Below are 11,474 nucleotides of genomic sequence, written 5' to 3' on the forward strand. Positions count from 1 at the left end.
TTGACGGTACAAATTAGGGAAAATATGGTATTGATTATATTTTGCTGTAGTTTATTTCCACTGATTTATTTCTATCTATGTATCTGTCTGTTATTCTGTATCTATTGATTTGTTTTAGTTGGGGCATTAAAGATGCAAAATTACTACTTTGTGTCTGTTGCTAATACTAATCATCAAAATAGCTTTTGACAGTTAAAGACATTTCCTGTGAAGTGATACTAGTATGTGTTTGACCATGCAGATCCTCAGTTTGTGGTCTGCCAGCTAAAGGTGAAGATATATTCCTCCAATTCAGGACCCACACGACGGGAAGACAAGTTCATGTACTTTGAGTTCCCTCAGCCATTGCCTGTGTGTGGTGACATCAAAGTAGAGTTCTTCCACAAACAGAACAAGATGCTAAAAAAGGTTTGCTCTTTACTTTTGTTGGGAAAAATATCCAAAATAGCCATACCTTGAATAGTAACCTCAGATCTTTTGCTTAAAGCATTTAGTTGGGCAGAAATCATTCTGAAAGGAGAGACTAAAAGATGTGTTTTCTGTCTGACATCTAATAAATCATGAATAGTTTTCTACTAAATCTGCACACGCTTTGCTTACTATGGCATCAGTGAACCATTATAGTGGTACATAGTCCTAGGAGAAGGAAAAGGCCATCTGACTTTGTAATTTGAGATGAATTTTTCTTAACTTGGGTTATGCAGATAAATTCTGTAAAAGTATTAAAGATTACATATGTACCCCCATTCAATCAGTTACAGTCCTTTTAGAAGAGATGATTGATGAAACCGAGAAGTAAGCATGGGGCACAAGTTTGAAAAAAATTTTGGTCTGTTTGTATAAATAAAATCTGTTTCCCCCATTTTGGTTAATGTTTGTTGAGACTGGGTCATTTTATATTTAGCTTCTTCAGATTTACTGAGTATTTCAATTTTTAGCTAGGCGAGGAATAAATATGAAGAGGAAGTAATAAAGAATGAAAAAATGTGGTATTTAAATATACACGTTTAGAAAGTCAGTGAGGTTTGCATCTCACTGAGCTATGTTTAGAGAATATAGGAGCTCATTTTAAAACAGTCTTGGTTTAAAATACTAAGTGTGAACATTTAAGGTGAGCCTAAGGTGCAAAATATTTAGATAGTAATGAGCAGAAACAGTAGTTGTGTGTATTGTTACTGCCTCCTAAACATACCAGGTAGTAGTGTATCACTAGTCTTTAGACAGTCTCCATAGTCAGATTGATTTCATTTTCCTGAATTTTAGCTTTTTATTGTTATTGTTGAGAGAAAATAAGGAAGCTTCATTTACTATAAAAATTTTGACTTGTATTTTGCTTATCAGAAGAAATATATTTTCCTTTATCCAGAATCCAAGTAGCTAGAAAATCACAAAATGTAAAACTGATTTTTTTTCACCAGAAACCCATTTCCTATGTGTACTATATAAATAAAAGTTAAGTATATCTCCATAACTTTGAAAATATATTTTTCAATAATCCAAGAGGTATTAATAAATGTTTTGCAGTTAAGGTAAACTTTTTCTTTTATTCATTGTAAGACTAGCACACATAAAAATTTTATATTTTGCTTTTAAAAATAAGCACCTGTATCACATTTTCGATACTTTTAGGAGTGCACTAATTCTTATTCTTCCAATTTACATTAACACATGTAAAATTGAAGGTTAAGTTAAATATTTATAATAATCTGTATATCTTGAATTACCTTACATTTATTTCCATTTTATGTGATTTTCCTTGCATGTTGTAAGAGTTTGGTGTGTTTTAAACAAAGCAGTTTTTCTATAACTAGTGCATTAGCACAATCCACAGTTTTTGAAGTTTTAAATTTTACTAGTTTATTTTCTTCTGACTCTTAAGTGAAGTATGTGTGTAGTTACTAACTCAGTGACTTTGCTAAAATAATTGAAATTAATAAAACATTTTAAAAAGACTTCTACCACATTATAAAATTGCTGTGCTAGGTGCTGTTAAAAGATACAAAAACATTTAAGACATAAGTTCCTTAAGGTTCTTACCATCTTCCCAGGAAAATAAACTTGAAGATAAATTAGAATAAAAGGTTTAAATGGCAGGTTAAGGTACCAGATAAGATGTCACAGGGTTGTACATCATTAATTGTCAAATGATGCATACAGGCCAGTTCCACTAATCAAGAGAGACAACAGTTTCTATGTTGATCAGGAAAGGTTTGAAGTAGTGAATTTCTGATGTGATTTTTTTTTTTTTAATTTACAAGACCTCGTTATTAGAAGTTATTTTTTTTTTAAAGTGGGCATTTTGTAACAATGAAAAGTTGAAGTTCGTAACACCCTTCAGTGCTTCATTGGAAAGTTGTACTGACATTTCAGGAGCTTTTGTTAAAGTAAATTTTGTAATAGCTTGTTGAAACACAGAGGAAATTAAATCCATTTCTGAATTTTTTTAGTATATAATATAAACTCAACACTTTAAAAAACTAACATTAGACTAGAAAAGATATTTTACTTAAGGTATTAAAGTAAGTTTATTTTAGCACTTGGGGAACTACATTTTTGGTCTAGATTTGAGTTAAAGGAAACTTCCTATGGGAGTTAGATGCTATAGACAGATAACCCATAGATTGCCCAGTATTAGTTTTTGTGTTTACCTTTGTTCGGAATATTAAATAGCACATGGCATGATGTGTTAAATTCCTAGGACAAATGTTGAATAAATTAGCATTGTCTGTAAAAAAAAAAATTCAAATATGCTTTTTTTTTTTTTTTTAAAGGACAAAATGTTTCACTTTTGGGTAAACACATTCTTCATACCAGGACCAGAGGAAACCTCAGAAAAAGTAGAAAATGGAAGTCTATGTGATCAAGAAATTGATAGTATTTGCAGTATAGAGCGTGCAGATAATGACAAGGAATATCTAGTACTCACTTTAACAAAAAATGATCTCGACAAAGCAAATAAAGACAAGGCCAACCGATACTTTTCTCCAAATTTTAAGGTCAGTTAAAAACATATTGAGAAGTTGGTGAGTGGCTCTGTGTGTTTGTTTTATTCTAGGTATATAGCTGATGAAAGACTTGGGTGGTTAATTTTTAAATTAAGTATATTCATAAGCATTGTTCACGTAGCAGTAACCTAAAACATTCTAATGAAATCCAGGATGCACAGAGAGTCAAAAGGCTACCTTTTCCTCCCTGTTCTTTGCAATTTGGTGAAATACGGGGCATAGGTTGGGGAGGGGATTTAAGTTGAATATGAAGTAGGAATAGGTGAAGAAGGAAGTGGGAAGGAACTCAGCCCTTTAGGAATGATTCATATGGAATGTTTTCACTGCTTCTACCCTTCTCCCTCTCCATTTTATTCTCAACTCCTTAGAGCGATCTTAAAAATGACCTGATTGTATCAGTCTTGTTTATACTTTTTAAAGATCTGTGGTTTTTTGATGGGACCTGCAGGAAACTATAATTTAGCATGGGACTACTTTCTACATCTAGTCTAGCCACATTCTCTTCCTGCAGTTCACTCAGGATGGTCTCTTGTCAGTTCTTCAGTTGCTTCAGGTCTTTCCAATTCGTTTCCTTCTCCCCATAGCTCTCCAGCCCCTTGGCCTTTCCCTGCCCTTCACTTGGCTGTCCTCCTTACATCCTAACCTTCGCTTCAATCTCATGTGCTCCGAAAGGCCTTCTCTGATCATCCTCTCCTCTTCTTCCTTTTTTTAAACTCTGCCTACCTCCTCTTGTTAGGGAATTATTTGATTCATTTTACTTCTATCTGTATGTCACATGTATTTGTGTACTTTTGTTTATATTTATAGATGAGAATTCAAATCAGGTTAAAAATCTGACTTGTGAACATTCCCTAATGGTTGTTTGCCATTTTTCTCTTCTTCTCATTTCTTCTCTATTGTACCTGATTTTTCTCTCTCCCTTTTGCCACACCCTCTTCCTTTCTTTTTTAAAATTCTCTCTTCATTCCATTTTTATAACATGTAGCAAACTTAATCATATCTTATAAGTTTAAGGATATTGCTAGTAGTAATAACAATAAAGAGGGGCTACCTGTTTCAAGTGAAAATGGAGCTAATAAGTGCCTTCAGATCTTATATTTAAAGTGTTTTGAAGTGTCTTTTAGAATTTGTAAGTTTGTTTACTTTCTTTTCTCTGTCTACATTTTCCTCAGTTACTAGCTTTTAAAGTGTGACTTACTCTAATTTTATATTTTTTGTTTTAATGTTACAAGAGGTTTTATATTTGTTATTACAAATAAAGCTATTGCAGTTATCAGTAAACACATATAATATCATATAATGGTAAGTGCTTTGGAAAAATAAAGCAGAGATAGGAGAGCGAGTGGCCTTGGTGTATTTTTTAGTGGGATGGTTAGAGAAGGCCTCTCCAAGAAATTGACCTTAATTAGAGGCCTAAGTGAAATGAGGGAGCTATAAAATATCTGGGAAAAGAGGAAAGAGCAGGTGTAGAAACCCTGAGACAAGAGTGAGCTTAGTGTATTTGAAGAGCAATAGATAAGAAATCATTTTGACTAACACACATCAGTCCAAGTGTGAATACATTGAGTGTGTTCTCCATAGGAAAGATGTAACCTGATTTTTGTCTTTAAAAGTTTACTCTGTCCTCTCCTTTAAAATAAAGGCTAGAGGAGGGCAAGAGTGAAAGCTAGGACACTAGCTGAAGGTGGAACCAGAAGGCTTTCCTGATGGAGTGGTTATTGAATGCAAGAAAAAGAAGAATGGATAATGACTCTTGGATCATGTGCGCAGGGCTGTAGATACAATAGACTGATCAAAGAATTGGATGTCAGATCTAATTGAAATCCCACATCCACTGCCTACTAGATATGTGGCCTTTAGCAAGTGTCCTAGCCTTTCTGAACTACAGCTTTCTCTCTTTTAAAAGAGAAAGACTTATCTTGTAGAGTTGTTTTGACAGTTATTTCAGCTCTGCTTGTAAAGGTCGTTGGTTCACTATTTAGAGCGCTATATGATATTAACTTTTTTACTACTCCCTTTCAGTGAAGTTTTTAGGGCGAATGGAATCCTAAACATCATTGTTAATGTTATCTGTATTAGAAAATACGTTGAATTTCAGACAGGCTGTAAGTGAAATATTCTTTTGAAACTCAACTCTTTGTGAGTTGAATTTTGTGATTGAAAAAATATTATGTGGACTATTGAAATCAGTACATTTCTTTTGTAGAATTATTTCATTAATGCCTGTAGTTTATGCTTATTTAAAAAAACACATAGTATATTAACATCCCAGTTTCTTTTCAGTGTATACCAAGAAAGAAAATGTAGGAAATCTTGAGAATGTCATTTAAAAGGCTCTTTAAAGATTATATATGTCATAGTACTTGAAAATGAATCTGATAAAGATATGTATCTTTGAGAGTGGTCAGATTTATTGATTTTTCATTTATACTTTCTCTTCTTTCTCTAGGTGAAGCTATACTTCACAAAAACAGTAGAGGAGTCATCAAATCCAGAGGCTAGCAGTTCAACTTCTGTAACACCAGATGTTAGTGACAATGAACCTGATCATTATAGATATTCTGACACCACTGACTCTGATCCAGAGAATGAACCTTTTGATGAAGATCAGCATACACAAATTACAAAAGTCTGATTTTTTTTTTTTTATCAAGAGGGATAAAACACCATGAAAACAAACTTGAATAAACTGAAAATGGACCTTTTTTTTTTTTTTAATGGCAATAGGACATTGTGTCAGATTACCAGTTATAGGAACAATTCTCTTTTCCTGACCAATCTTGTTTTACCCTATACATCCACAGGGTTTTGACACTTGTTGTCCAGTTGAAAAAAGATTGTGTAGTGTCATGTATATACCTTTTTGTGTCAAAAGGACATTTAAAATTCAATTAGGATGAATAAAGATGGCACTTTCCCATTTTATTCCAGTTTTATAAAAAGTGGAGACAGACTGATGTGTATACGTAGGAATTTCTCATTTTGTGTTCTGTCACCAACTGAAGTGGCTAAAGAGCTTTGTGATACACAGGTTCACATCCTACCCCTTTGCACTTGTGGCAACAGATAAGTTTGCAGTTGGCTAAGAGGAGTTTCTAAAAGGTTTTGCTACATTCTAATGCATGTATTCGGGTTAGGGGAATGGAGGGAATGCTCAGAAAGGCATTTGTTGTGTGCTGGATTCTGGACCATATACCATCTCCAGCTATTTACACGCACCTTTCTTTAGCATGCTACAGTTATTAATCTGGACGTTTGAGGAATTGGCCGCTGTCACTGCTTGTTATTTGTGCATTTTATTTTTTTTAAGCATATTGGTGCTAGAAAAGGCAGCTAGAGGGAGTGAATCTGTATTGGGGTACAGGAATGAACCTTCCACAACATCTTCAGAATCCACAAATGAAGGGATTTAAAAGTAATGTGGTCATAGGTAAGAAACACAGCAACAATGACTTAACCATACAAATGTGGAGGCTATCAACAAAGAATGGGCTTGAAACATTATAAAAATTGACAATGATTTATTAAATATGTTTTCTCAGTTGTAATGACTGCTCCATCTCCTGTGTAATCAAGGCCAGTGCTAAAAGTCAGATGCTATTAGTACCTACATCAGTCAACAACTTACACTTATGTTATTAGTTTTCAATCATGTACCTGCTGTGGATGCTTCATGTGCTGCCTACAAGCTTCTTTTTTCTCATTAAATATACAATATTTTGTAATGCTGCACAGGAAATTTCAATTTGAGATTCTACAGTAAGCGGTTTTTTTTCTTTAAAAATTTATGATGCACTTATTCAATCCAATAGATGTCAGCCGTTCCACCCTTTTGACCTTACACATTCTATTACAATGAGTTTTGCAGTTTTGCACATTTTTTAAATGTCATTAACTGTTAGGGAATTTTACTTGAATATTGAATACATATAATGTTTATATTTAAAAGGACGTTATTTGTGTTAAAAAGGAAATTAGAGTTGCAGTAAATTTTCAACACTGCACAAATAATAAGTCATTTACTTTTTCAGTAGAAATTGTCCCACATAATGCTTTTATCAATTTGCTATTGAAAGAATAGATTTTTTTAAATGTGCAGTGTTGAATCATTTTTCATAGTGCTAGAGTTAGGATTAGGGCTTCAATTTCACTTCTTAAATATCATATATTTGATATGCCCAGACTGCATATGATTTTAAGCAGAGTACAACTACTATTGTAAAGTTAATGTGAAGATATGATTAAAAATAATTTTTTTCCCAGAAATTTGATATCTTTCAAATTACACCTTGACCTTGAAACATTTGACTATCCAGCCAATTTATTTCTTATTGGTGTAAAATCTCATTTTCAATAACTTATTGGTGCTGAAATTGTTCACTAGCTGTGGTCTGACCTAGTTAATTTACAAATACAGATTGCATAGGACCTACTAGAGCAGCATTTGTAGAGTTTGATGGTAAATAGATTAGGCAGAACTTCATCTAAAATATTCTTTACTAAATAATCTTGACATGTTTTCCATACCTTGTCAGTTTCATTCAAAAAATAAGGTTTTAAAATTTTTTTAACAAAGCGGTTAGTATTTACACATTTATATTTAAACATTGATATGTAGAGAATTGATTGACTGCTCATAAGTTAAATTGGTAAAGTTAGAGACACCTATTTCTCAGCCCTTATCATTGAAATTTATCTCACCTTGTCTTTCATAAAAGCTGAAAACTGTTGACTAAAATGAAAATCAACTATTTGTGTTTTGAAGATAGTTATTAATACTGTTGTTTGTTACAGTTTTGGGCACAGTATATTAAAGCATAACTTGTATTGTTCCAATATGTAACATGGAGGGCCAGGTCATAAATAATGACATTATTATGGGCTTTTGCACTGTTATTATTTTTCCTTTGGAATGTGAAGGTCTGAATGAGGGTTTTGATTTTGAATGTTTCGATGTTTTTGAGAAGCCTTGCTTACATTTTATGGTGTAGTCATTGGAAATGGAAAAATGGCATTATATATATTATATATATATAAATATATATTATACATACTACTCTCCTTTATTTCAGTTACCATGCCCATAGAATTTGACAAGAATTGCTATGACTGAAAGGTTTCCGAGTCCTAATTAAAACTTTATTTATGACAGTATTCATGATTAGCCTGAAATGCATTCTGTAGGTAAATCTCTTTGAGTTTCTGGAATGTTTTCTTAGACTTTTTGGATGTGCAGCCGCTTACTTGTCTGAAGTTACTTGAAGGCATCACTTTTAAGAAAGCTTACAACTGGGGCCCTGTACCATCCCAAGTCCTCTGTAGCTCCTCTTGAACATTTTTCTGCCATAATTATTAAAGGGTAGTTGAGTAAATAGCATCACCATTCTTCACTGTGGCACAGGTTATAAACTTGAGTGGAGTTTACCGGCAGCATCAAATGTTTCAGCTTTAAAAAATAAAAGTAGGGTACAAGTTAATGTTTAGTTCTAGAAAATTTGTGCAATATGTTCATAACGATGGCTGTGGTTGCCACAAAGTGCCTCGTTTACCTTTAAATACTGTTAATGTGTCATGCATGCAGATGGAAGGGGTGGAACTGTGCACTGAAGTGGGGGCTTTCACTGCAGTGTTTGGCAGAGTTGCCTTCTACCCTGCCAGTTCAAAAGTTCAATCTGTTTTCATATAGAATATATATACTAAACAATTTCAGTCTGTTCAACAGCCTTACTCTGATTCAGCCTCTTCAGATACTCGTGTGCTGCGCAGCAGTGGCTCTGTGTGTAAATGCTATGCACTGAGGATACACAAGAAATACCATGTGTACAGGATAATGCCTCCTGCCAATCAGATGTCCACTTGTTACTGTGTTTGTTAACAACCCTTTATCTCTTAGTGTTATAAACTCCACTTAAAACTGATTAAAGTCTCATTCTTGTCATTGTGTGGGTGTTTTATTAAATGAGAATATTTATAATTTAAATTGCTTAGGTTCATTGACATTTTAATGATGGGCAGCCAAATGTAATTAATAAGTTTTTTGTAAGGTTTTTTTTTTAACCCCCTGCTGTCCTTCAACGCCTACAGTTACATAAAAACATGGGCCCTTACAAGTTTGGGAGTAGAGTACCAATCTACTCATGTTTGAGAGGCATTTAGCTTTTTTAGGATCTTAGTCTAATACTTAGTAAATTGTTTCGAGCACAATTTAAATTGCACATAGTAAATAATATGCTAATCCCAAAATGTTCACGATTTTTGAAAAATCATGCATATATCTATATATATATATATTCTACTAAGTGGGGTGTCTGAAGATAATTGCCCAGAATGGATTTGATATCTCAGATTTCAATTTTGTGGCTTTTCCATTCTTTGATTCTGTAATACGCCATCAACATGGGAAGCTTCATCTGTTCATTGTGACTTATGCTCTTTAAAAATTGATATTCCACAATAGTCTCAAGACTTGATGTTCCTGAACTTAATCTTGTTATTTCTCATATTTTTAAGAGCGCAAAAACTAAGTAAGGCATATCCTTTCACAAAGCATAGTAAGGTAATAAGTGAAAGTGTAGCTTATACGAATGTTAAAGCAGATCATTTATGTAAGAATTTAATGTTATTTCAAGTTTACATTTTCTCTAACTTTGAAAAAGTGAATAATATATAAAGTATGAAAAGTGTATGTGTGTGAGTACACACTTTTTTTTTCTTTTTAGATATCTTAAGTATGGATGAAAACCATCCTGGAGTCTAAGATCATTCTGATTTATAAGATGATCTTGGTGATGTCTGGAAAATAGGAATTTACTGTTTTTTGTTTTTTTGTTTTTTTTTTTTAATTGCATGTTCTCACTACCCTTAATTTGAGCTAGCTTGGTTAAGTGAATGCCATCACCATTTCCATTGAGAATTTAAAAATCACCGGTGTTTAATATGCAGGCTTCCAAAGGCTCACAACAAATCAAGACCCTTAAATCTAGTTAATTTGCTGCTAATGTGAAACTTTTCTTATTCTTTTATTCTTGCCAGATAATTAGCCACAGATCTAAAACTTAGTCTTAAATGGCTTGAGTGTAAGTTTTGATAAGCAGGAATGTTTGTGAATGGAAATAGTGTAAATATTCAGTCCAAACTGGTATAAATACTTAAAAAACTAGCAAAAAAGATAATAGAGAAAAACATTTAAAAACTTCTAAAGATGAGATGAAAGAGACTGATTTTCCTATGGAATTATGTATCTGTAGGAAACCTAATGATTATCAGTGGTTTTTAATTTTAGAGTAAATATATTCTTTTATGATCTTGCTATTTTTCCATCTTTTAAGAGATCTTCCAAGTGTATCAGAATATATGTAGCCACTCTGACAAATACATATGTTGGTAGCTTTAAAAGTTTGTAATGTGAAGTCAGTAAAGGACAGTAGTTTCATTGGTTGGTAATACCCTTTGGTTTTTAAGTTAGCTATGTTGAGAACAGTTTTCCATAAAAAAATCTTCACTCATAATCCCACCACCCGGAAATAGCCATTAATACTTTAGTGACTATACAATCATGTTTTTTTTCTTGTATATTCATGTATATATTTTCTTTAAATAGTGAAATTTGTACTGTGCATACTGTCAAAGCCGTTAAGCTTAGTATTTCTCTCATGGATTTGTAGAATGTTAAATTGCATCAGAAAATGGACATTGATTGGATTCTTTCTAGTGCTGCAGATGCAGATTATGTGTGTACTGGAGAGCCCTTTCCAATTCAGTGGGTCAGTCATAGACGTTTAAATATTGTTGGCATCAGAATAATACATGTCTAGGTAAATAAGACAGTTACATTTATTTAGAATAGACAGGCTTAAGATTGTAGATATTTCTCTTCAAAAACTATTTCAAACATTTGCATTTTGGAATTATGTGTTAAACAGAATGTATGAAACACTATTAGTTAATTTCATCATCACCTTTCTATTTCCCTTATAAGTTGGAAAAGAAGGATGAGCTTTTCACTCTTTATAATTCCTGAACAGTTGCTCAATTTAGAGTGAATTAAACACGTGCAAAAAAGAAAGTTACTGCTGGTTTATCACTTAGCTGTCTCTATATCTGTGCTCATGAGACTTCTGTCACATCAAAACCTATTTCTTGAATGGTTCGCATTTAGCTCTGGATCTTAACCATGTTTAATAATGGTGGGCTTAGGACATAAGACTTTTCCTGACAGTTAAGAATTTTGGTGGAAAAAATTTAGCTGGAGGGCAATACATAACTTACAAACCAATGTATTGATATTTTACCAACATTTTTACATATATGAGTGAAGTCAACTGCCATTTTTGAGCATTACCACATTTTAAAATAAAGCTGCGTATTTTTAAATGAAATGTTTAACAAGGATTTATATTTTTCATTTTTTCAATTAAAAATAATATTTATATCTCCTTTGTTGCATGTGGATTCTCATCTGTTCTTAAA

General features: G+C 32.8%; 1 protein-coding gene across 2 annotated transcripts in view; it reads left to right on the forward strand.

Annotated features, from left to right (window-relative positions):
- Positions 1 to 8,943, forward strand: part of PTEN (phosphatase and tensin homolog) — a 101,526-nt gene extending 92,583 nt beyond the window's left edge. Inside the window, exons 6-8 of one of the 2 annotated variants that reach the window (XM_006073001.4) lie at positions 242 to 408; positions 2,772 to 2,996; positions 5,455 to 8,943. In XM_006073001.4, the coding sequence (XP_006073063.1) occupies positions 242 to 408; positions 2,772 to 2,996; positions 5,455 to 5,640 (578 nt within the window). In that variant the 3' untranslated portion in view covers positions 5,641 to 8,943. The remainder of the gene's footprint in view (positions 1 to 241; positions 409 to 2,771; positions 2,997 to 5,454) is intronic. The other variant, NM_001290977.1, reaches the window with a different exon arrangement.
- The last annotated feature ends 2,531 nt before the right edge of the window (positions 8,944 to 11,474 follow it).

This window comes from Bubalus bubalis, chromosome 23 (assembly GCF_019923935.1).
Source record: "Bubalus bubalis isolate 160015118507 breed Murrah chromosome 23, NDDB_SH_1, whole genome shotgun sequence".
Taxonomy (NCBI): domain Eukaryota; kingdom Metazoa; phylum Chordata; class Mammalia; order Artiodactyla; family Bovidae; genus Bubalus; species Bubalus bubalis.